Here is a 27975-nt window from a genome sequence, read left to right as displayed (position 1 = left end):
ATGTAGATATATTCTAATTAGCACTTAAAATGGCCAGCATCTCCACAGAGAGCTCATTTCTTTTCTTAAGGATTAGTAGAGAAAAAGTTAAAAGACTACTATTAAATTAATAGCACTTTTTATTTTGTTTTTGACATCCAAATGCAAATACCTTTTTTCTTAAGAAGCAATGGTGAAACAAAATTAAAATGAAAGTTTTTTACCCAGCATAGAATTAAGTACAGCTTGGTGGCAAACGATCAATTGGAGAAGCCATCTAGAATGAGCCATCTCAAAACTTTTAAGAGGATTATAACTCAGCATAGTAGGAAGGGAACATGTATTTGACAAAGTATTAGACCAGCACAGAAGTTTAAGCGTACTCCTGTGTTCATTTTATATATGAGGGAACTGAACTCATAGAGTACTGAAATAATTCAAAGTTAAAGAATTAATTTGTCAGTAGATTTTGGACAAGAATTTGGTTGAGTCTCAACATTCTCTTCACACTATTCATGAAAGATGCCTAGATGATGTGTACTGACTGACCTCTCTAAACTTCACAAACTGAAGGAATACAAAGTACAATAATCTTAAATGAAGTAGGAATAGATTAGTAGAAAAAGGGTGTTGTAAAAATTAGAAGTGAGTTCTAATCCAATGCCATAGTAACTTCAGGTTACTAATTTTTTTAAATGGAAACAATAAACCCTCATTTTGTCCAACCCATAGGACTACGGAGAGACCAAAGTAAGATAATAAAAATGGTGAATATTGCAAGTTATTTCCAATTATTATAGAAAGTTTTGTAATTAAATATCATTTATCCTTAAAAGAGATTAATAGACTACTAATAGCTTTTTTCTAGACCTTTTTTTCTTAAGGCAGAGATGCAATTATAATACGTAAATGAATTAAGAACGCTACACTGAATAGTTTATATACTTTTCTCAGGGATGCATAAAAATTTCTTTATGGATACATTCTAATTTAAAAGATAATTTTGCCTAAAATATGTATGGCTATTTCAAGGCTCAAGTGTATAGGCAATTATCCGAAAAAAAAGCTCGAAGTGGGACTAACAGGCAGTTCCCATATTAACTAAGGCACTATTGGTAGCAGAATATGACTTAAAAAAGAACAATGTCATTTTCTATTGATTTAGTCTCTCTTCTTTCAAACCACGCTAGGCCCTAACATTAAACTCTTAACAATTCAAAAAAAATTTTTTAAACGTTTCCGTCACTCACTTTAATTTTTCTATTCATGTATAAATTCACAGAAAGTTGCAAAAATGTACCAGGAGGACCCTAGTTTCTTCCAATGACAATATCCTGCATAACAACAGTACAATATCAAAATGAGAAAACTGGCATTGGTACAATCCACAGGGTTTATTCCAATGTCACCAGGTTTAAAAGACTTGTGCTTGTATGTATGTGTGTGTGTGTATAGCTCTATGCAATTCTGACATGTGTAGATACATGTAACTATGATGCAGTCAAGATCAGAACTACTCTATCACCATAAGGCTCCTTCTTGCTACCTCGTTATAGCCACACGACCCTCTTGCCCCATTCCAGCCCTAACCCCTGCCAAACCACTAATCTCTTCTTTATATTGGTGTCATTTCAAGAATGTCATATAAATGGAATCATCCAGTCTGTAAATATGTGAGATGGACTTTTTTCACTCAGCATAGTTCCTTTGAAATCAGTCTAAGTTGTTGCATGTATCAATAGTTTGTTCCTTTTTTTTTGCAAAGAAGTCAATGATATGGTTGTACCACAGTGTATTAACTTTTTAAACAAATTGATGTTTACTTTTTTCAAATATATAATATCGTTAAAATTAAAACATAGGCTAAAAATATCTACCTAAAATATAAAGAACAGTTTCTTTATATGCTGTACAAAGATGTATAGAAAGAAAGAACATACTTCCATAAAGTTTGAAAAAATAACATTCTGAAATAGAATTTTATCCAAAATAGAACTTGGTTTCTAAGATATAAAACTGTCATACGTTCTATTTAGTGGCTCAATTTGTAGCTGCAAAATTTGTATCTATAACCTAGAAAGAGTTATAAATATTTTACTCAGTTTCAGCACTTAATTTAATTCATTTACACATTAGACTAGGTTAGATTATTCAGTGTAATAAGAAATATGGTATAGATAATAGTTAGCATTTTATGGTTCATTGTCTTTGAAACAGTAAATGTATTTTTTTAAAGATTGACTATAGATTTTAATGTAACATTGCTGTGATTACAGCATTTGTCTTTCAGATACATTCTGAAAATATTTTGATTAAATAAATTAGTGAATATCCATTCAATAAAATACTATATAGCAATTTAGAATGATGATAATAGTACACAATTTAATGGTGTGGGAATATATTCGTGAGCCATTAGTAATCGTCATAGAAGGTTAAAAAAATAGTTTATATAATATTATTTTATAAAACAATGCATATAAATGCACACATACATAAAAAACATTTGGAATAGTATATACATATTGTGTAGTAAAAATAAGTATTTAAAAAGGGACACTCTGAGCTATTGTTTGGAACATTACTTTTGAAATGCTTTTAAAAGGAACTTGAACACAGTCTGACTTACAAGATCACTGTTCTTATATAAAGGACAGAATTTTCCTTTTGCTACAGAGTCAATGTTCTTGTACAGTAATATTATTTTCTTCTTTTTATCCAGTTGTACTTAATTTAATTAGTTAACATGTTTGCTTTATTCATTTTCATAAACATAATTCAATTTTTGAAGTTCCTTCCTATCTTCACCAGCAACGGAATAGTGGCTGCATAGCACTGATTAAACAAATTACTTCAAAACAAAAACCACAAAAATAAAAGACTTCTTAGTTTCTCTAAATATATCAAGTTCAGCTTTTAATAAAGTATTTAGAGTTTGTGCATGCTCCAGTATTGCTCAACTGGAGAAATCTTATGATTTCTCATAAGATAATAAAAAGAAATCTTATGATTTCTTTTTCCTTTACTTATTAAAGCTGCTGTACAACTGCTCAGCTATTTACCATTTCTTCCTACAACTTGATTCTTAGCAATTTTTAGTGATATCATAAACTGTAGCATATTACTGATATTATATATAGCCTCGGGTAGACTTTTCCCTCTTCTGCCACCACTGGCAACATATAAAAACTGTTCAGGGCTTCCCTGGTGGCGTAGTGGTTGGGAATCTGCCTGCCAAGATGGGGGGCATGGGTTCGAGCCCAGGTCTGGGAGGATCCCACACGCCACAGAGCAGCTGGGCCCAGTGCGCCATGGCTGCTGGGCCTGCGCTCTAGAGCCGAAGGGCCACAACTACTGAAGCCCACACGCCTAGAGCCCATGCTCCGCGACAAGAGAGGCCACTGCAATGAGAGGCCCACACACTGCAGCGAAGAGTAGCCCCGGCTCGCTGCAACTGGAGAAAGCCTGCGTGCAGAAACAAGGACCCAACGCAGCCAAAAATAAATAAATTAAAAATAAATAAATAAGAAAAAAATTTAAAAAATAAATAGTGTTCAATCAGTGCATCTGCTTCTATTGCCCTGAATAAAGCTTGCAATTTATGGTGTCACTAATATCTAATTTTCTTTTAAACTGGAAACTTACCTTTTATATATTAAGCACTAGGATTAGTACTTCAAAGGTATCTATTATAAAATTTTTCAATTAATAATAAGGTACTCATAGAATAATGGGATCAATTACTGACATAATTTTCTTTTAATATTTTATATCCATTATCATTTTGTGACCACAAATGTATCTCAAGGACATATTATCGGGGCTTCCCTGGTGGCGCAGTGGTTAAGAATCCGCCTGCCAATGCAGGGGACATGGGTTCGTGCCCCGGTCCGGGAAGATCCCACATGCCACGGAGCAACGAAGCCCGTGTGCCACAACTTCTGAGCCTGCGCTCTAGAGCCCGCGAGACACAACTACTGAAGCCCGCACGCCTAGAGCCCGTGTGCTGCAACAAGAGAAGCCTCTGCAATGAGAAGCCCGTGCACTGCAATGAAGAGTAGCCCCCACTCGCCGCAACGAGAGAAAGCCAAAAATAAATAAATAAATAAATTTATTTTTTAAAAAAGGACATATTATCTTCTAATTTGGAAAAAAAAGTTGGGCAATTTGAAAGTGATTGTATCAACTACTGCAAGAAAACAAATGTGGATCCTGCACTATTCATAGTGATAATACCACCACTACTACTATTAGTAACAGCTAATACTTACCCAGTGATTACTATCTGTTATGTACTTTAATTCCTTTTGTCCTGACAACAACCCTATGAGTTAAGTGACTTCACCTATTTAACTGGCTATCCTGGTCACACCATCGAAATATGGGGGAACTGCACTTGGACCCAGGCAGTCTGGCTCCAATTATGCAGTGCTAGAGTGGATGTTACAGAAATTCATCAAAATGTGAACTAATTTAAGCTAATCTACACCTGAATTTTTTGGTCTCAAGGTTCCCATTTTCAAACTTGTCCATGTCTGCGTTAATCAGCCACAGCTTAGCTCGAAAGCTGCAGTAGTTCACTAGTTTTCCTGCAGCTGATGAAAGAGTCCAGGTATCATGTATGGACATTTTCTTGGGGCTTTAAGCATCACTTTACCATATTATGAGCTTACCCTAAAGGCTAAGTGTCATATACAAACAAGGGAATACAGATATATAATCTCTAGCTACCCTTATGCTAAAGGTGGTCTACAAATTTTCCCTAAATTTTATTAAAAATTCAAGAACTTATTTCAACATCTCTACTCTTCCATCCTTCAAATTTACAAATAACATTAAGTGCCACAGTTTATACATGGACTAGCATTCTAAAGATGTGCCATTTTCCTTTGAAAGAGAATATTTGGAAGTTAGAAGGCTTGAATCTGAGTATCATCGCTGCCCTATGACATTAGATAAGTTCCTTAACCTCTCTGGGTTGTACTTTACTCAATTTGGACAATTTAATTATGTGATTTCCATGGCAATGGGCTTTTCTAAGAAATGTCTACAAGAATTCAAGATGAATTAGAGGTTCATTTAGTCATGGCGATCCAAAGGGACACCCATGATCTAGTGCAATTTAGAGAGGTTTGATTATGATCTATTTTCGCCTCTCTGTTCATTAAGGAACAACAATTAACTTTACGCGTTTTTACACTTCCTGAAAACAACTTTAAATGACAGAATGAAAGCTACAAAGCTTGACTTTATGATCAACTTGAGGCCATCTTTAGAAAGAATAAAAGTGTCGAGTTAAGCTCTCCGGAAGAGGCCAGCGTTGGATGCGGCTGGTATCCTAGCGAGCCTCAAGCCCTTCACCCCGAGAAGATGGCTGATCCTTGGCAGGAATGCATGGATTATGCAGTAACCCTAGCAAGACAAGCTGGAGAGATGGCTCGTGAAGCCCTAAAAAACGAAATGAATATTATGATCAAAAGTTCTCCAGTTGATTTGGTAACTGCTACTGACCAAAAAGTTGAAAAAATGCTTATCTCTTCCATAAAGGAAAAGTATCCATCTCACAGTTTCACTGGTGAGGAATCTGTGGCAGCTGGGGAAAAAAGTATTTTAACTGACAGCCCTACGTGGATCATTGACCCTACTGATGGAACAACTAACTTTGTACACGGATTTCCTTTTGTAGCTGTTTCAATTGGCTTTGTTGTTTATAAAAAGATGGAATTTGGAATTGTATACAGTTGCATGGAGGATAAGATGTATACTGGCCGGAAAGGAAAAGGTGCCTTTTGTAATGGTCAAAAACCACAGGTTTCACGCCAAGAAGATGTTACCAAATCACTCTTGGTGACAGAGTTGGGCTCTTCCAGAACACCAGAGACTATGAGAATTATTCTTTCTAATATGGAAAGGCTTCTTTGCCTTCCCATCCATGGGATCCGAGGTGTTGGAACAGCAGCTCTTAATATGTGCCTTGTGGCAGCTGGAGTTGCAGATGCATATTATGAAATGGGAATTCACTGCTGGGATGTAGCAGGTGCTGGTGTTATTGTGACTGAAGCTGGTGGAGTACTCTTGGATGTAACAGGTGGACCATTTGATTTGATGTCACGAAGAATAATTGCTTCAAACAATAAGACATTAGGAGAGAGGATAGCCAAAGAAATTCAGATAATACCTCTTCAAAGAGATGATGAAGATTAATTCTAACAGCTTCACACATTCAATCACAGTTGCATCTCTCCAGGTTTACTGATGGTGTTACAAAATTCAGGACACCTGTTTCACTTGAATAATATGATTGGTTTCAATTGTCTTCGATGTCCCGATTAAAAATTGCAACTTTTTCTGTATTTTACTAAGAGTAGGTATGCAAGAATGGCTGAAATGTTTGTTTCATTGTTTTAAAATTTTTTGCGTGTTAAGAATGTACTTTGGGAAAAATATGAAGGCAGTTGATGAGACAGGTATCACATCAACTGAAATAGTCAATTAGCAGTTTAGAGTTTCTAAGTATTTATGAGCCTCTGAAATCTTGACTTAACTATTTATGTGCGTATGCATTCTTAATTAGAAAGTTAACTTTTTGGAAAATTTTTTTTCTTTAGTTCCAAAAGCCATACTTAACTAAATTTGTAAGAAGTATATAATGAGTACTTCCTAGACCAAGGTTTCTTTCTTTGCAGAGAACCTTGTTTTATTAATCAGTGTAGCACCAAACATGGTACCTGTTAAATAGTAGGCAATCCAAAAATAAGCATTGAAAGAATTAATATTTTAAAGGTAGCAATTCCTAGTTGCTACATAAAGTAATGAGCTCATCATTCTGTAATTTTAGTTCAGGTTTGGAAGTAGAAATTATGTAGTCATCCTTTTTATATTTCACATTACCATTCCTTTTAACATTTCACATTACCATGCCATTTCAATTAACTGTACCTATACGTCCTGATACATTTCAATTACTGTACTTCCTGATATCATTTGTTATTGTGGGCATTTCTGCAGTTTATGTGTTTTTCAAAACACTGCATTGCAGTATTTGTTTGGATTTCTTTAAAGTCCATATATAAAAGAGAAGAAACAGTTTCAGAAAAGCACTTTCATCAGGTATCTGATGTAACTAGATACTGTATGACACTTTACTGAACTCAGAATTCATGTTTTCAAGATGATCTGGCTGAGCACAGGAACCTGGCAGATATACTGCATTGTTAATACTGAACTATTTCTTTCTTCCCGATCTCCTTATTTACCTTTGTTGATTCTATTCAGCCTTAAAATATTCCTTAATAGTCTTTGGCTTCTCAAACTCAAACAGAAAATTGTTCTGGTTCATAGATATTTTTAAAAGAATAACTTATTGCTTAGCCTTGTCCTTTGACACATGAACGGTATTCAGTTTTGTTATAGGCTCACGTGAGCCTTATATTTGATGAAAAGAGAAGTGCTTCTATAAAGTTTTCAAGACAGGATTTTTTTTTTAAGTGTCATGCACGTGTAATACATTAAATATCTATGAACCTAAGATTTGAGTATTATAATTACTGTATTTGTACTGTTGGTCAAATGCATCTCATACTGTATTATTCTAAGACAGGTTGTTTTGCAATTAAATATATTGTGATTAAGAATATGATCATGAATAAAATTTTAACTAAAAAGTAAAAAAAAAAAAAAAGTGTCAAGTTAATATTGGCTCTGCAGATGAAGAGTTTACACAGAACCATTTTTTGTGTCCATTGAGAGAGCAACTGGATAATCTGTGGAAGTCTATTTTCACCCGAACAGTTAAGACCTCAAACATATCCTGGACTGAAGTTCAACCCATGCATAATTAAAAGCATTCTTATTCTGTATTCTATAAATATGCAGAAGATGCAAAATAAGAACCAAACATATTCCCCTGCAGAAGCTACTTGCATCCGGCCAAACCTCACCAGAGATCATTTCAAATATCAATTCTTCATGGGCACAGAATCAGGTTGAAATGATGGTGTGTGATCAGGCTGCTCCCTTTTTTCCCATTGCATTATGCATGATCTCTGACTGCTCATAATATAACAAACTGCAGTGTTTCAATAGTGATTTGCATTCTGTGCTAAACTGCAACAGCCATTTCCATTTTATAGACTAATGGTCTATTACACTGCATATTTATAATATCACTTTTTAAATTTCCTCTTAATACTACAGCTCTGTTTAGACAGTGAGGAGAAATAGGCTCTTTAAAATATTTACCATTTTATACATAACAAGTAAAAGGTAATCTTACAAAGACAGATTTTTGCCCTGGCATTATTTATTTATTTTTTTATTATTATTATTATTTTTTGCGATACGCGGGCCTCTCACTGCTGTGGCCTCTCCCGCTGCGGAGCACAGGCTCTGGACGCGCAGGTCCAGTGGCCATGGCCCACGGGCCCAGCCGCTTCGTGGCATGTGGGATCCTCCCAGACCAGGGCACGAACCCGCATCCCCTGCATCGGCAGGCGGACTCCCAACCACTGCGCCACCAGGGAAGCCCCATTATTTTTGATTCTTACTCCCCTCTCCCTTCCCTGCCAGGCATTTCCATGATTGCTTCTTATTTTGTTGTGTAGACTGAGAAACCGGCAATAACTGTGCCTGAGTGACTGTTTTAAAGGACAGAAATATTACCTGATAATGGAATTGTACAATAATCCAACTTTCTATTACTGTTAAAGCAACTTATAATATTAATGATTTAAAATATAATATTAATATAGTTTCTATTCTTATTCTAGAGCCAGTAGAAAGGAATGTAAAGGCAGGATATAGCATCAGTGCTACTGATGGCATCAACTCCTTGGATGCCATTTCTTACCGTATCTGTGTTTGTGGTAGAATCACTCCCTGAAGTCGAAAAGCGTCCTAATTTCTACAGCTGAGAAATGCCTTAAGATGCCATTGTTCTATAATGGTAAGACATTGTTACTTCTTAGAATTTCAGAGAAATTTCCTAACACCACCAAAAGTGGTACGGCAAAGAACGTATGTTTACATCTTTTAAATTTTAGTAAAGTTTGCATGATCATCTAATGTGTTAGTCACACTTTGAGATGCTCCATATCAAATAATTTTCTATGGTTTATTTCTACCACGCACCACCCTCATAATCAATCAACAAGTACAGTTAATATTGGCGCAATCAACATAGAGCTAAGACAAGAAAATACACAGTGTACAGGCAGATATACAGTTAAATGTACATAAACATATTCCATATATACAAAAAGTGTATCTACATTCCCTCAACTAATAAATTTAATACTGTTCTTTAACGTCCAACTTTTATACTTTAAAATGCTTTATCAAGTGGTGGAGTAACATGCACAGAATTTTCCTGGTAGACTTTCTCTCAGAAAATGTTACTGCACTTGATGAACATGATTTCAAAGAGAAAAAGTCCTTGAGATCAAATAACCAACGCTTGCTGTCTGAGTGTAAACCCTTTCCATCCTATTTTGTCATCTAGGAAAGGGACTAGACACTTGACTGGGAACCTGGAGTTCTGTCTGGGTGGCTGGGGACATATTCTTATCTGCACATTAATTTAGCAATTGATCATGGACTCTTAATCAAGCAGTTTCTCAGGGACTTGGTTACCACATCCAAAAACGAAGAAGTTGGCATAGATATTCTGTAGGGCAGCTTCCAGCACAAAAAAATGGATGAATCAGAGACATCTTTTAATTCACTTAGAACGTAATATTTTTTATGTCTATGTTAAAGACACTGAATTAATGCAACCTTTCCCCTCTCACTGGATTATTATTTTTTTCTTATATTTTGTTTTAAAAAGTTTTACTTTTTCATTAATCTCCAAATCTCACATTTTCATCCCTGATGACTTCTTTCTAAAGATGATACCAGTGATCAGCAGTCTCCTATTCTCTCTTGTAAGCTTTTTTCCCCCTTTGTATATTTTCTCCCATTCAGCACAGACATGGTTTGAGCTATTTTTCTATTCCAGACAATTCTCCAGTGGGATTTTCATCAATAAATAAAGAGACATGCTGCTCTCACAGCTGCTCAACACGTACCAAACCCCTCATTAGCTTGTGGGCTACAACATAAGAAAATGAAGATATTTTAAATGCCTTCTTGAAAGTCCAGTCACAAAACTACACTTTGCTTTTTAGCATTTCAAGTTAAAGTATCTAAAACTCAACTTCATTTAAAAGAAAATGTATCAAGGAAAGAACACAGATTCATAGATCCTTTGTTATTTATATCCATTTTATAGAAACAATAAAAAATGCAAGAAGTTGACCTTTCCACATATATTTGTAATCTTTTCAATAGAAAAAGAAATCTTGATTGGTTATTAAGCTAAACTGCTTGTCTTTTCATAGTTTTTATCCAGCTGCACTACAAGTTTTACAACAATTTCTTCTTCATTTTATGGCAAATTTTCTACTCTCCCTATGCCACTATTCACCTGCATCATCATGGAACATGGTTTACATAAACACCAAGCCCTCAGATCATCCATGGGGTACTGCATCACCAAGTAGAAATACTGTAGCTTTAGGTTTCCTGAGGTTATTATGAAGGCTCAAAGGAATAAAGAATCTAGCAGCTGGCATGCTCATTCACATGAAGCCTTAGATCGTTAGGAAAAGAATGGATCACTGAGACCATTTAATCCAGTCCACACATTCTATAGGATAGGGCCCCAGGGGTAAAGTGACTTGTCCAAGGTCATAAAGCTTGCCAGGATCACACACAGGAGAGAAACACTGCTGTAATGTTTCATTCCAGTGCTCTCCCTACTGCATCACACATCTTCCCAAAGACTCCTTTGTACTTTCCAACCAACCAACCAACCAACCAACAAACCTACTCTGGATTATCCCTTAGTATAAATCATGCTAAAATATTTGCTTCATGTGAGATCTCAAGGTTCAAATTTTACATGGTCTCACGTGCTTTGAAAATTTTACCTAGCTACACTGCATGATTCCTTTCTTCTGAAGAACCCTCTTGGGTAGGTGATTGCTTATCAATATACACATTCCGTGAATTTTAGAGTACAGGTATATCTCCAAAGACAAAAGACTTGCCTTTGTCCCCAGAGCCACAGTGGTACACAAACTGGCCAGTACTCCCCAGTGGTTGCCCACGGATGGAATGACTGCTGTGTTATCACAATGAAGCATCATGAAGGCCCAGAGCTGAGGACCTGACTGGATGGAACGATCACTCTTTTCTGTGCAACTTTGGAAATGGTTCATACAGCCTCCAATTAGCACCTGTCATTGAGGTATACCATTTCTCACCAAAATATATATTTACAGGACGATTTGATTTCACATTAGTTGAATGAAACAAAATTGCTTCTAGTCAGAAATATGTTTGGAGAGATTAAATCCAAAGGTTCACATATCTATCACTGGCTCCAGATTTCATTAGAATGACTTCAGTCCCAAGATTTCTGTAAAGACTTTAAAAAAAACTAGTATTTTAGAAATCATATTTTGAAATCAGGCTTGCTTCAATTTAGTCACAGCCTCTCAGAGAAATATAATCTTTTTGAAAACCAAAAAGAAAAAGAAATTTGCATTTAAGAATGTTAAAGGCTTATGGTTTACATAAGGAAATAAAACAAATATAAGGAAGTACACGTGTGCCTAAGTGAGATCTCTCTCTCTGTCCTCCTATCTCTCTCTTACAATCATTCTCTCTCTGACATTAACAAGTGAATGATGAGTATATTCGTGTCTTTATTTAAATATTTTAGTGCAAGCCAAAGTCTTAATGCTATTTCAATGAAGGATTTGTCCATGAATTCTTTCCAAGAGTGGCAAGAGAGCATGCAATCACATTTTTATAATTTATGATATCACTTTGAGGTATAGGAACAAGTACATTAACCGACCGAATGATACAAGACGGTCCACTTCTCTTTTCCTAAAAAAGAGACATATTTCTCCCTGAGAGACTGCACTAAATGCAATTTATTCTCTTTGTCTGGGCGATCTCATAAAACAAAAGTGGAAAATTCATCCTAGAAAATCAGTCATTAGAATACTGTAATTTTATTACTGTTTCTGGACAAATTTTTCTAACATGCCCACAGCCTTCTATTATGATTCACAATGTCTGCAATGAGAAAGTAGATGAGGGGAGGACCCATTAAGAGGCAGTTATACAATACCGCTGGACTCAGCTAATAATCCCTTTACTTTTCATTTTTTATTACTCTATAGTTTATAAATGAAAATCTACTCATTACCTATTGTTATAAATATTTTGATTTAGCAATTGAAATACACATCAATAAACAATACCTACTGGAAGCTCTCTGCAATCCTTAACAGCCCATAAATGTATATCATATCATTTGCTGCCTACTTGACTTATTTCTTGGAAATCTAGATGAACTCTTAATCTTAGCTATAATAACTGCTTGTAAACCCAGCGTCATTTCTGCTGCTTTAACTGTTTTATCTACTGTCTGGAATCACAATGAATATGCCTCATTAATATTTCTACAATGAAATAAAGTCTTCGAAGCTATTAATATTCTTTCAGAGAGACTAGTCTTGACCTAAAACATGGACGAGAACACCATAATTGTGAATCTGAATTTTTCTAACTATAACATAAAGTGAGCAATGTTTTGGCAAGCATTGTGACAAGCCTGGAGATAGCTACACACAATTTACTGAGAGAAAGCTGAACAGGCTCTCATCGGTATAACCCTTCTAAAAATCTCAGAGCTTTTTTCTCCCACTAGCTAACATGAATGTCGAAAACGTCCAATATATCAAAGGTTTTATAGCAATCTGGAACACTATCATTTGGTTTCCTCTAGACCATTTCTATAAGAAGTAAATACAACCCAGACACAATGAAAGAAATAGAATCTTGGTGCACTGAACTATGGTTTTCAAAAGTAAGAACAAAATTTAAACCATTCCAAAGAACTTTCTGGAGACCATGAAACTTGTATTAGGTTAGCAGTGTCTTGCCCCCTCCTCTCTTCTTTCTCGTCATCCTTGCTGTTTTCTTTTTTTTTTTCTTTTTCCTTTTTTTCTTTCTATCAGTCTACACTAAATAAGAATGCATCACCTAAAAAGTGAAGGTATAGTATTTACCTTTGAAAAGACCTCCCTTCTCTCCCCTGGTCCTCCTTTTTAACTAGGTCTTCTCTGGTTTTTTCCTATTGCTAACGCTCACTGACTGATTTCTGAGACTGATATTTAATGTCCTCTCAAGTATTGTTTTCAAGGTGTATTGTGCTGCATAAGGTCAGTAAACAAATAGCTATTGGCTTCCTACTCCATCCAAGGCACTGTGCCAAGTGCTACGCAAAGAGGTAAACAGCATGCTCACTGCTAGGCAAGAATATAATGGGAAGCATAAAATATAATCATCAGAAAGTAGTGCAGTGATTCTCAACCTGCGCTACACAATAGCATCCCCTGAGAAGCACTAAACAATGGTGACACTAGGGCTCTACGTCAATCCATTAAACTGGTATCTAAGGTGGTTAATGACAATGTCTACAAACAAACAGTAGGGGCAATAATATTGTTAGGATTCAGTGAAAGATGTCATACATGAGTGCTTACGTGTAACTATCACCTCAAGTGTCCCTAAAGGTCAAGGCTCCAGTGAAGCTTTAAATCCATGTAGCTCTAGGGACCGTAATGCATTAGGTACTACTAATCTAAAATTATTCACTGAGTGCTTTCTCTCACAAGTTATTTCTTCTGCATTTACAGAAGATACTCCACATCTCACTGAACCAGATTCATTAGGAAAAACGGGTATATTAGTTATCTATTGTTGTATAATAAACAGAAAACTAAGTGGCTTAAACCTATAATAAAATGTATAATCCACACTGTTTCTGTTGGCCAGTAACTCAAGAAGATCTTAACTGAGCAGTTCTGGCTCAGAGTCTCAGCAGAGTGCAGTGCAGAGTTGGACTGTGGCCGGAGTCAGCTTGAATGCAGCTGGAGGATCTGCTCCAGGGTGGCTGACTCACAGGCATGACATCACACTGTTTTCAGTTCATTGCTTTGTAGTTTTCTTCTTTGCTACCTATATTTAATTTTTTTTAATTGTATTTTCTCCCACCCATGATTTCTAAGACCAACAAGTCTACTCTTATTCAATAGATAATCATTGAATAGTTCCTCTGTGCAAGGCACTATGCCTCTTATTTTTCAGTCTCGAAGACGGCATAAGTTAAAGGGGAAAAGAGAGATGCTCATACACAGGCACTGCACTTGGTGTACTATGGTAGACGGTACACACAAAATAAACAAAGGGTTATGGTAAATGAAAGGAAGGGAAGATTCATTACAAATGAATGACTACAGGAAGAATTATAAAATAATTTAGCATTGAACACACTGATGAGAAATACAAGTGACAGGTAGGAAGGGAAAGTAGGCTATTTCACTTGAGTCTCTTTTCTGGGACCACTGGTGCCTTTGTTATCCTGTCTCACATGTTTGGCTTCATTAATATGTTTCTAGGATAAAAAACAGTCTTAAGAGGAGCTTATGGATGAATGTAAAGAATATTTTAAAAATACTCCAAGTGCATGTATTAACAGGTAGATATGGGAAAAGATTAGGGAAGACAGACGAAATAGCTTCAACCTCGATAGTAAAACTAAATGCAAAGTCTTTGGTAGTAAGTGACATTAGAATGTGGAAAAGTATGAATTTTAAGTGGAACCAATTACCGTGTTTTTTTGTTTCTTTCCCTTTTTTTAATCCTATGGCAACAGTCAACAATCTGGGATGGGGTTGGTAGAGTAAACAGAATGCAGGCCTGGCGATTAAGAATTGCTGGATGTCACTGGGAGAAGGAATTGAAGGTCCCAGAGAGGGCAGCCCAGGAAATGGCAGAAAGATCTCCCGTAGCCTGAGAGGGCACGATGGACGGAAAAACGATGACGAGCCTGAAGAAACAAGGTCGCAGTGCAGGTGAGGAGCTAACAAACCTATTGTCAGGCCTTCTGATAACTGAATTAAAGTAATAATTGAGTTCTTAGGGTCAAAGATTGAACACTCGGTATTCTTAGACTCAAGTCAAAGAGGAATAACTACTTTCCTTGAGTTTTACAAAGGTAACAACAGCAAGTTAAAGTGGCCTAACTTTTTCTTAACAATTTAGTGTAGGAAACACCAACTCTGAAAAACCAACAATCAAATCAGTTCTACAGTTTTTGACATGGATCTTCACGTTCTTGAACGTGTCTTCTATTATTACTAAACGCTATTTTTGTACCAAGGTCTATGTTTGAAGGGTTGAGGTACTTGTAGACAAATAAATTTTCCTCTTTATAGTATAAGTCTAATGTTGAAATTGCGTTTTTAACTATTTCTTTTTTTGTTTTTTTGGTTTTGTGGAGCTCAGAAGAGAGGTCAGAGTTGAAAATGCAAATTTGTGGTCATTATCTAAGAGAAGATGAAAAATGCCGTGTAAGTAAAATGAACACCCTTGTGTTCATTCACTAAAGAACTATTTATTAAACTGCTACTATGTGCCAGACACAGAGCCAGGTGCTAGGTTACAATAGTGAACAAAAACTTTATGGTACAGGATATATAAGTGGACTTCACTGAAGGTGGTATCAGTCCCTAGAAGGCATTGTTGAAAATGTTAGACTGCATTTGTAAAGTTACATTATGAGGGGGTTATATTCAAATTCAATAGGTAGAATCAGGTACCCTAGTAGACCTACGGCAATGCCTATTAAGGTCCTGCCCCACAAAAAAAGTGTCCTACATCCTATATAAATTTTGGCTGTTTCTCTGGATATTCATGTAGGTAAAAAAAAAAATCGATTTATAATGATCTGAGTCTAGAACTTAAGTCTGTTTCACATATAAACGGTTTTTTGCATGGGTTTTATATAAACTGAATTTTCCAGGAATTCATCTATGGTATTAATCAAGAAAAACTTAAACTTTGGTTGTTATTGTTTTATGTTTTTCTGAACTTAACGAGATTTGTTCGTTATATCAGAAAATCAGAGCATTGACTGCAACGCCACACATGGTAACTGAGTTGATTATTTAACATATCTTATTAGACTGTATTTGTGGCTGTCACATTCACAGTGATTCTGTGTATAGGTGCAAGCAAATGACTAATTAAATGAGTTTTCTCTTGTGTTATCCCCGAGTATTAATGTACTAAAATATATGTATTATAACTACTATTATAAATTACTTTTCATTCTCCTTTATCAGAAAGGTATCATATAGATTTTCAAATTGGATTGTATGCAGTTCCTATTAAGCACACATGTCATTCCAGGATAGACAAGGAAGTATGAGAACATATTCGTGTTTGTTTTTGCACATTTTTTTACATATAATTTATGGTATGCATAGTTTTGAGGAATGAGCTGTAGGTACAGTCTACTATAGTGATTAAGAGCATCAAGTTTGAGTAAAGACAGTAGGGAGTTCAAATCTTAACTTTGCCATTTATCTTTTCCTTTTCCCCTTGAACCCTCTTACCTTTTAAATTGCTATATATGGATTTTTCCAGGGGTTATTCTAGACAGTAGGTTAATTTTTGCCCTGCTCTTTGGATACTATCTATTGGCACAAAGGTGTAATCATGCATATAATTCTACCCTATACATCATGGAGATCCTGTTTTTAATCCACAAAAGATATCAAAATGTTGTGGAAGTCTGTATTCTTAGGATAAGATTAACTTTATATGTCTCAGCCATGTGGATGGAGGACAAGTGTAGATATATGTTCTATTATTTGTGTAACTATGTACGTTATACTTTCAAAATTGTATTTCAAAGAAATACCTACAAAAATCTATAGTTCTTTTCTTTTTCTTCTTTTTTTTCCCCTTAGAGCTGAAAGTTGTTCAATAGCTTCAGCACATGAAATTAGGCTTTCTTACTCCTAGCAGCAGTGATTGGATCAGTTTTCCTGGAGAAAAATAATTCTTAACTCCACGGTGCTTAGGAAAAAATACATCCTGAAGCTAAGAAATTTCAACATAACACTATGTGAAATGTTTCACAAAATATTCTTTTCACAACTTTTCAAATTTCTAATCATGGGTTATGAAGCTTTCAACCCAAAGTTCACTAAAGAGAACCTAAACCTACATATGAGAAATCCACCATGGGAGAACAACTCCCAACAACCAGCCTTTAATCTTATGCTAATAAGGACCAAAATAACATAAAATGCTGCTACTATCAAGTTAATTTTTAAAAGCAGCATTCAAAATTGTAGAGTTGGTATAAGCCAATTATCTGCAATTAAAGTTTGAAAGAAAATAAATAGCCTGGTTTTGAGTGATGTTGTTGTCCATGGCTATCTTCTCCTTTTAATTTTTTTTTTCAAATTTCCTTTAACAAAGAAAGCATTCATTTAAAATTTAAAAATATAAGAAATATAAATGTATACGTGTGTGTGTGTGTGTAAGAAATATAAGAAAAGGGCTAACAGATACAAAAGATGACCTTCTAATTCAAGTGTAGATTTTGGCTCTGTTGGTCCTTCAAGCTTTCCAAGTTGTTTATTTCCATGAGCTCAGAGACATTAGACCACTGACTAATGTGCTGCTCCCTGGGTGCAGTGAGAACATCAACCTTTAAAAGGTGCCTTAAAAATGAGAAGTGTTACATGAATTGGTATTTCAGTTGTGTGTGTGTGTGTGTGTGTGTGTGTATAAACCTTTCTGGATATGACTTACCATTTGGTTGGGTACTTATTTTGGGCCACTCAATTTGTATACGGATGTGTGTGATTTCATGTATGTGAATAAATCTTGGCATTTGGACTATATTTGGGCAAAGAGAAGGTGTGAAATTATACACACAAGGTGGCCAAAAATAGCCAAATGGCAAGCCAATTACATAAATGTAGTCTTGTGTGCCAAAAAATTCTGAATTAGTTATCATAAAATCAGAGTTTTAATCTCAGTTATTATTATTACTACTATTACTTCTGGTGCTACTGTTACTACAACCACGAATCTCTATTGTACACTTATTATGCGTGTAAAATTTACAAAGTTGTACATGAACTGTTCCATTTTCACCCAATAATAATCTTATATGTGAGGTAATTATTATCAATACCATGGAAAGACAAGGAAAATGATGCTTGGAAAGATTAAGTATCTCAGCCAAGTTGCACACATGTAAGAGACAAAACCCAGATATATTGAACTAAACATCAAACAACTGTATTTCATGGAAATTCTGTCCTTAATACATCATGTGACTTTGGACACTTGTGAGCAGCTTTGCATATTACTTTTATTATCTGAAAAATGGAGATAATCATATGTGCCCTAGAATGTGGGTGAAAGTGCCATAAAAATGGAAAGTGATGTAATGCATAAAGGTTTGATATTAAAATATCTTCCCCTTTCCTGTAACCCCAACAGATAATTCACTCTTACATCAACTGTAAGAATAGATATTAATGATCAGTAGAAAACTACACAAAAACACTGGCTCTGACATTAAGTATTTTTTAATTTTAAATATACATTGTAGTTCATTTCAATTCTTTCAGAGATCCCCAAATCACAATGTAGAGAATATATATTGTAAAATTACATACACACACACACACACACAAGCTAATCACTATCCATACAAAAACTTGTATGTAAATGTTCATAGAAGCATTATTCATGATAGCCAAAAAATAAATCAATCCACATGTCCATTTAACTGATAGACAAAATGTGGTATATCCATACAATGTAATATTACTTAGTGTTGAAAAGAATGAAGTTATCCATGCTACATTTTTACATGGATGAACCCTGTAAACATTACGCTAAATGAAAGAAGCCATTCCTAAAAGACCACATATTGTGTGATTCTATTTATAGGAAATGTCAAAATATGCAAAGGAATGGGGTCAGAAAGTAGTGGTAGCTTAGGGCTTGGGAGAGGGGTTTCTTCTGAGGAGTAGAAAAATGTTTTAAATTCAATGTCGGTGATAGTTGCACAGCTCTGTGAGTGTACTAAAAAACACTGAACTACATACTTTGAATGAGTGAACTACATGATATGTGAATTATATTTCAATAAAGCTTTTTAAAAGCAAACAAAATGTCAACCCCTATCACCCAAAGGAATTTCTAGAAAACGTCCTTATTTGCAAAATTTTCCTCTGCAAAAATTATACGTGTGAATTCATGTAAGTATATATACAAAATAATAAATTTACACACACATACACATTAATTTTTTTCTAGCTAGGACTTTGAAAACCAGTTTTAGGGCAGGTCCTTGCAGTTAAAAGTCTTCATTAGGTGGTCAGGCCAATTTAAAATTATCCACTTTTGGCATTTTCACTATTTCCCATGTGAGAGTATGTCAGAAGATAATAAGATCTCAGAGGACATTTTTTCCTTCTAGTCAGCTGAAATCATCCTGATTTAATTTCAATCCATTTCTCCTTATTATATTCCTTTCGACAGCCTAGTTCCTTTCCTTCCTTGGTGGCCATATCATCTACTTAAACCTGAGTACCAGTATACAACATCCTCTGCAATAATCACACCTCACACAGCAGGTATAAAATTACCTGGGTCTCCCAATAAGCCTAGACATGATGCGCTCTTAGGCTAAGCATCTGAAATAACGTCTGCAAGGTTGTATCTGTTTAGCCTTGATCTAATTTTCACATCATGTTTAAAAACTTGTCACTTGTTAAAATGTTAACAACATGAATTAATGTATAATATCTGTAACATATATAATACATAATTTATATATGTGTATTTAATATATAATGTTTTATATATTATGAATCCAATGAACTTGGTATCTATATCTATCTCCGTGAACCTGGGTATTGCCCACTTTAGAGCCATTTGGCAATACTGAAACCTATATCCTAAGTATACATTAGGTTAAAAATAGCTTCTCTCCTAGCAGCCTTTTCCCAGAGAAAATACATACTCAGAATAAATTCAGAAAAGTATTTTAGATGATGAAATTCACCATGAATTTAATGACATAAAGTAAACAAGATTCATCAATGTAGAGTCCTAAATTTTAGGAGCAGTAAGATTGTGTTCACTAAAACTAATCGCCACATTTTATCTGCCTGACATAAGAAATAAAAAAATCTTCTCAGGTTAGAAGAGATATAAGAATCTATTAAGAGTATAAGAAGAAAAGTACCATTAAATCGCTGTTGAAATACTTTTCATATTTCCCTACTTTGTCACCAAATGAACTTTTTAAAATAATCTCTCTCCAGCTCACCTTTTGAATAATCCCTTACGCACACTGGGGAAAAAAATCTTCTATTTGCAGATATGTATTATACTCCATTACGGTAGCTTAATTTATATTATGTCCCTTAATATTCTTAAAGGAATTTGGCATTATTGTTGCAATTTTAGCAATAAGGAAACAGAGGGTTGCAGATTAGATGACTTGCTTAAGGTGCCATAGCTAGTATATGAGGTAACTTGAATTTGAATAAAGTATTACTTCAAAGGCTATCTATGTTCTTTCAAGCATACCAGTTGCCTCCACAAACGTATCCTGATTATTAAAGATCTAAACTCAAGAAACACATCTTAATGGTTTGATTTCTTCCAATATGTGTTCCAATCTAATAAAATGTTCTGGCTCCTCTCAAAAGTCTGGAGGGCTTGTGGCCCACCTCACCTCCCAGAAGCCCTCTAACTCAGCATGTGGAGGTCCTGAACACCTACCGTCCTCAGCTTTGGCCTGAGATAAGTTGAAGGACAACAAGAATAAGCTCATCACACATTCAACTGCACTTGATGACAACACAAATTTTTGTGGCTTTAACCCATATTTTTAAAATATCGAGCTAAGAGATCTCTCAAAATATGGTTAACATTCCTGTGTTAATACGTTTGACGTTTAAACATTTGGGCATTTTTGTCTATTTTAATAAGCTATAAAAAGGCATTAGGTTTCTCACACCAACCCCATTTAACATAAAGACTAAATACGTATAATGTCCATTTCAGATTTGCAGCAAACGTGACATTTTACTTTATTGCATACCACTTATTTCTTCATCCTAAATTATTCTGGCCCAAGCTCTAGGTCAAAAATATGACAATTCATGCCCACAACCCAAACAGAAACAAGATTACAATATTGTGAAGTATTAAAAGAGCAACCAATAAGTATCTTTATAGCCTTCACCACTGGAATTCTCAAGTTCTCTCACAAAGCTATGTATTTTCAGCAAAAAAATCTAGCAAAGTTAGTGTTTCATTTATTTCAGGTTGAGGAAGGGAGTTGACCTGGACCTTAGTGGTTTCTATGAGCACTAAGAATCTGACATACCAACAAATGCCAAAGAGTCTAATTCAATAGTCATTAATGTAAAATGCTAATAGCTACCATTTATTCAGTACTTATGGTGCATCAAGCATTATGCTAGGCCCTTCACAGGCCTTATTTCATTTCATTTCATTTCAGTCTAACCCAGTGAGGCAGACCCATTATTAGAGTCCTCGTTTTACAAATGAGAAGACTGAGGTTTAGAAACTAAGTAACCCAAGATTAAAAAGAGAGAAACTATCAGGACCATAATTCAAATTTATTCTTTAACGTTATGTAATGATATTCATAACAGTTTTGGCCATCTAGATCTAGTATACTGGTATCTATAAGTTCCACCCAGTGCTGACTGGTGCCATGACCAGCCACCAGGGCCAGTCTAGCAAGACAGTATCCCATGAGATCAAACCCCACTGAGAAAGCAGGATGAAAGGTGTATTTCTGTGCCTGGTGCTTGCCTGTTTCCAGTTCAACTCTCAAAAAAAAGGGGTGGCAGGAGAATCTGATGTATAGAAATATTGAGGTTCTCCTGTAGGTCCTGTTTATTCCCAAACCCCAACCAGACACATTCTATCCTCCAAGATCCCTGTGACCCATTTTGTGGACCCAAAAATTAAGGCAGTGTGTCAGAGTGCCTTGTAGGTCAGTGACACCTAACATGAGAAGATCCATGAGTCTTGACTTTCAGAGACTGTGCTTTCCTGTAGGTCTGGCAGGACAGGGAAACACTCGTCTCATCTCTCATCTTCAAAGCAGGGTCTCTCTGCTGAGATTTTCTGAGAAAACCTCAGTGCTCTGTCAGCCCAATTCTGAAAGCAGAGAGGAGCCACAGCCCTAGTGAAGCATCTGCTCCAGGCAGACAGTATCCACCAGGAGACAGGAAACATATGAGGAACCAGGGCTGGGTCTGCCTTCAGCCAGTATCTGTCTGTCAGGACCAAGACTTAGGTACTTAAATAAATCAAAGTCACTGTTTTGGGGGATTTCTATTCAGTTCTATCAGAACCCAGTGTCTACATTCTTAACCACTGAAGTATGTATGTTACTCAGTAAAAGCATGGAAAATTTAACAGGGATTTGATTTAGTCTTATTATTAACCAAATAACAGATGTGATTTAGTGTTTTCAAATTGTTTATGCTTGTTCCAATAAAAATGAGTAAGGGGCTTCCCTGGTGGCGCAGTGGTTGGGAGTCTGCCTGCCGATGCAGGGGACACGGGTTCGTGCCCCGGTCCAGGAAGATCCCACATGCCGCAGAGCGGCTGGGTCCGTGAGCCATGGCCGCTGAGCCTGTGCTCCACAACGGGAGAGGCCCGCTTACCACAAAAAAAAAAAAAAAAAAAAAAGAGTAAGATGAGAAATATCATAGATTTAAATATTAGTTGTACTTAACTCTGTAACAATGAACTGTGCGACCACTGTGTGCATTTATTAATGATGTATTAATGCATAATTACAGTACTGTATTATAGCTTTATTAATGCTCTGTTTACTAATAATTATAATGCTGTATTAATGATGCTGTTAATATCACCCTTCAGCTCTCTAATATCCTTCTTCTAACCAAACAGAAAATTATAATTGCTTGGGTAAATATTATCACTTGAAAAATGACAGCATAATAAATATTCAAGTCTAGAAATAACTCAAAACATCAGTACAGTATATTTATCTATTGGCAAATTTCTGAACTATCAATTATATACCTAGCATTTATCACTTTGAGTTCTAAATACCAACTATCTCTTAGTTAGTCAACCAGACTTATTTTGATGCATAATAATTTTACCTCATCAAGAAGGAAAGAGAAAAGAAGCACAGGTAACTTGTTTTCTGCAGATTTAATAAACGTGATGTTTGACAATTTCAAGAAAATGCTGTAATTGCACTGCTTCTAAATCCTACATATCCTTTTTGCTCATTCATGGAAGCAAAGCAGTATGAAGGCCTTAGGAGCTACACTAAAAATTCTGCTTACTAGCAAACTGAATCTACTCTATATTCCTGTCCCTGAAACTGTCCCCTTGGATCTAATTTACAAGCTTGGGATTCACTGAGCACTGAGCACATTTTCCCAGAACCAAAAAAATGTGATTTAAAAAAATAATAAAGTTTATGAGTACTCTTTAAAGTTTTAACTCATACTACTAACTTCATTATAAATGTCACAGAAACTCTCAGAAGTAGAAAATCAATAGAACAGCAGTTTCAAACTAGCAATCAAAATATATTTTGAATTTGCAAAGAAATAAATGAGTTTGCCTAGAAAAGATCATATCAGAACTTTTATCCCAAAGATTATTTCACTCATTGCATTACTATTCCCCTTTAGCTAAATGGCTTATTTTGAAGGCCTGGGTGTGAGCCGACAACATGATTCTTGTGAAGGCATGGATTTTTTGTCTATTGTGTTCTCTGTTTTATACCCCTAAGAAGGTGCCAAACTTAAAGGTTCTCAAAAAGTAACTATTACTTGAATAAATGGCAAATATACATTTCTAGTATCAAAATTGGAAAAAAGTTGATGGTGATGCTGGGTATCTATAATTCTCTTACTTAAAAGGAAGAAGCAAAGGAAGACGAGTATTCTTAGGAAACAAAAATAAGCTAGATAATCTGGAAATAGATAATCTGGAAAAGAAGTGGGGGCAGAATGAAATGCCTTTGTTGACACCACCCTGTCCCTTTAACCTTTCAGTCTGCTTGCATGATATAAATTTCCAGGGGCAAACAGAAGCCAAATGTGAATTGCTATATCTCTGCAAGGGTCACGTAGGGACCAGCTGCAAGTCTTTATGATAATAGTAGCTCTCAATAGTGAGAAGGTCCAAACTCCAAGAATGTTCCTGCTGACTCTAGTTTGAGAAACATCGATTAAAGTTATAATAAAGATATTGTCTTTGAAATGATTTCCCGGTTGCTAATTCCCCTAAGAGATGTTTTGTCTTTACGATGGTTAATAGAAATCAACATCAATACAATGGCTGACAGGCGCTGATTGTTGTCATTTGACATGAGGACAGTGTTGCACACTCTTGAGAGACCAAGAACCTTAGTTTGAGTAACAGAGGCCAAGTATACTACCAGGAAAGGTGCCTGACTTTTGACCTGGTCTGTAACAGGACACTCTCCAATACTGTGGTGGGAAAAAATGCTTAACTTTAAAATTAACTGTAACTGTAAAATTAATTGTCAGATTATACGTTTTTTCATTCTCTCTGTCTGTCTGTCTCTCTGTCTGTCTGTCTCTCTCTCCTTTGCGGAGCTTGCACATGATTAATACTTTACACATTGCATTCACTCAGCATTCTGTTAAGCGACATTTACATCTTGCTAAATGAATGTCTTGAATGAATGAGTAAAAGCTATATGACTTGAAGAATATAAGAAAGGACAGGGAAGAAAAATTATGGTGAATATACAATTTGTAGAACAACAATGGCACATCTCATTCTCCATATTTTTAAATTTGTAAATCACCTTTAGCTTGTTCATTTCTGCTATAATCAATATATCTATTCAATAGAATAATGAGAAAATATAATAGGATTTAGAGGTTCTTCTGTCCAGTAGCTAGCTAATGCTTTAATTCTGTCCAGACTCCCCTCCAGGGGGACTTGTGGTACTCACTACCTCTTGAGGCACTCAATTCCACCTCTAAACCCCTGCAACGGTTAGATATTTCTCCAAGTAAATTAATTATAATGTCTCCTCGAGCTGTCACCTACTTGTTCAAGTTCTCTCCTTTGGGGCTTATAACCAAGAATCCTGATTGCTTCTAAGTTCTTTGAAGATTCTACAATTTAACCTGGCTTCATGGTTTTTTATTTTCTCCTGTTAGCCTCTGAAGATATTCCATTTGGAAAATGTGACAAACAGAACAGTACATAAAACTCCAGCAGAATGATCAGTATAGATAAGGGGAATTCATCTTTTAAAAATTTAATGCATCTTAAAATTGATTGGTTTACTTGATAGGCTCATAACACTACTGACCTATATTAACTTTATGCTGATTACTAAGGTGTAAGATTATTTGTTTGCTACTTACTTTGTGTTATACTCAAATGCAGGCCTTCATTTTTATAGCTGTCAACGTGATGTTTTGGATGTGACACTTCATCCCAGCTTGGGATACTCACATATTACCCATGACTCCAATACTCATCTCACTTACAAACTGCATAACGACATGTTCTGTATTTTCATTAAGGGTACTGGATAATTTTCATCATGCCAGGGCAAGGATAAGACCCTTTAGGAAGAACTAGGGAATCTCTCACTGTGAGTATGACCATTCTTGAACAGAGCATTATTGCCCCTAAATGGGACATTAGCACACATGCCTATCTTTCTCAAGAGGCTTGCATAAGAGATACATCAGCAAATTGCTAAGACTAAATCTTTTCAGCTTTTTCTAATCCAAACCGCAACTTTATTTTCCATACTTTCAGTATTCAGTGGGTAGCTTATCAAATAATTCGGATATTTGCCTAGGAAAAGACTGATGTCATCATTAACGTGACTAATATCAGCAGGAATCATGGCAGGTATAGAAAAAAACTCCATTACCTACTTATAAAATAGTATTTTTAAGGTAATTTGACTTCAGTCTTTATTCTAGGCACTTCCAGCTTTTAAATATAGAAGCTTAACTCTTCTGATTGTTCTTAAGACTTTCTTAAGCATATCTCCCCAGATTTCATACAAAGTCTGGCTCTAAGATAATGAAACTGCTTTCTTGCATGATTTGGGGGAGCCATATAGCTTTATGTTGCACTGTGATGCTTTTAGTGTTCCAAAGTACATCCACATCCTGTATTTCATTTGATCTGCAGAATAATTCTGTGAGGTAGATAGGGAAGTATTATTAACCTGATTTTATAAACTGATGCAAGGTGAAATGAAATATGCTGCATAGCTAGGACTCAGCTCACTTTAATATACCCAGGTCACTGATTTGCAACCAGAGCATTACCTGAATTCTACCTATCACAGAAATGAGATAGGTGGCTGTAACCCTCACAAAATTCATTTCAGATAATACTTCATTTATGCAATTACCTTTCTATATTCTCCCAACTGTTGGAATTATTTTTTTCTGATGAGCATTTCCTTTACTTTTTCTTACAATGGCATTATTGTTCCTTTACATTCTACCTCCCACCCACTCCTACTCCCATTTCCCTATCTGATTGAATATGCTGGCTTCTTTCTAGTCTTGTACTAAAAGGAAAAGGTTATTATAAGGATTTCTGAAAGCAAAGAATACTATGCCTTTATTATACCCTTGAGGTACATTTTAAAATAGAGACTAGTTATAAATACAGATCATATGCTATGGGTCAATGTGCTTCTTCAAGATCAACAAATGAATTCCATTCATATTAACGTGACCCCTATCAAGTGCGAATATTACAGTTCCCTGTACCTAAGATGATCTCAATCAAAGAGTACTGGGGAAAAACATTTACAAATTAAAGTATGGTAGAAAATTAATTGAACTGAAATCAGAAGACCTGAATTTTCACCATTGTTCGTCCTCTTACTAATCATGTCATTTATACGCTCTAGGTCCACTTTCCTATTCATGAAATAGACACAAAAACTGCTTTCTGTTATCTTTTGGGGTTGTTTTAAACATTATGCGTAAAATGCTTTGAACTATAAAACAATATATAAAATATGAGATCATATTAATAATGATAGTGGAAAATCAAAACCACCTAAATTAAGGGATTATTATTAATAATTTAATTTAACAGGCAATTATTTTTGCCTATTCTTCAGTGCAACCGCATGTATCCTATAGCTTGGCCAACCATAAGGCCTTATGCAAAGTGAATTCTCCAATGAAAATTTTAGCAAGCACATAATTCGCATAGTTCTTCGGGTTCCCCAGTTAATACTCAGGTGGTTTAGGTGCTAAAAGCAAGTGCAACAAACAATTCTTTATTGGGAACCGGAGTTCTAGAAGTAGGACAGTTAAAAGAAGTTACAATATCAGGTACATTAGACAGGAAATCTGTCCAAATTTGTAATTTGAACATTTTAATCATATTAGGTAACTCTTTGGAGAATAAAACATTTATCAATAAGTTACTGAAAATAGAAGTCAATTGCACAAATGCGTGTGGCTAAACCTCAGATTAAATTGGTTAGATGTTTAAAGAAACTATGCTTCTAAGTACAAAAAAATGGAGTAGAAACAGAGAGATGATGTCAGAAAAGTCTTTAAAAAATATTTTACAGCCAAATAAGTTCATAAATTGTGCCTAGCTTTTACTGTTTTGATGCTTATGAACATTATAATATATCTGAACTGGATGCCCTACTTTGAAATAGCAACATGGTATGGGAAGACTGGTCCAATTTAAAAATTTTGAATTTGTATGAGGAGGTTGTAGTCACAGGTTTCAAGCCCTATATCTTAACTATTTACAAACTACAATTAGAAAACAGAATTATTCATCTCTTTGAGTCACTTTTTATCTTCATGATACCAAATGAACATATAGATCCACATTTTAAAAAATGTAAATGCACAGACGCTAAGACATGCCAAAAGACATTTTCTTGTTTTTAGCTTTCTGTTTCCAAGCCATTAAAAATTTTAAAAATTCAGAGTGCTTTACTGAGCTCAGGTAGCCACAGGCTCT

General features: G+C 35.3%; 2 protein-coding genes across 24 annotated transcripts in view; one reads left to right on the top strand and one right to left on the bottom strand.

Moving 5' to 3' along the window:
- Positions 1-27975, bottom strand: part of NRXN1 (neurexin 1) — a 1127862-nt gene that overhangs the window by 266107 nt on the left and 833780 nt on the right. The window lies entirely within an intron of this gene.
- Positions 5350-6183, top strand: LOC136134043 (inositol monophosphatase 1-like). Of its 2 annotated transcripts, XM_065891481.1 has the most exons (2): positions 5350-5804; positions 5914-6013. In XM_065891481.1, exons 1-2 carry the CDS (start codon positions 5350-5352, stop codon positions 6011-6013), a joined length of 555 nt encoding a protein of 184 aa, XP_065747553.1. The 2 variants fall into 2 exon arrangements, with proteins under 2 accessions (XP_065747553.1, XP_065747552.1); XM_065891480.1 differs by having other exon boundaries at positions 5350-6183.

This window comes from Phocoena phocoena, chromosome 14 (assembly GCF_963924675.1).
Source record: "Phocoena phocoena chromosome 14, mPhoPho1.1, whole genome shotgun sequence".
Classification (NCBI taxonomy): domain Eukaryota; kingdom Metazoa; phylum Chordata; class Mammalia; order Artiodactyla; family Phocoenidae; genus Phocoena; species Phocoena phocoena.
Note: the sequence above shows the minus strand (reverse complement) of the source record. Positions and strands in the feature narration are given on the sequence as shown.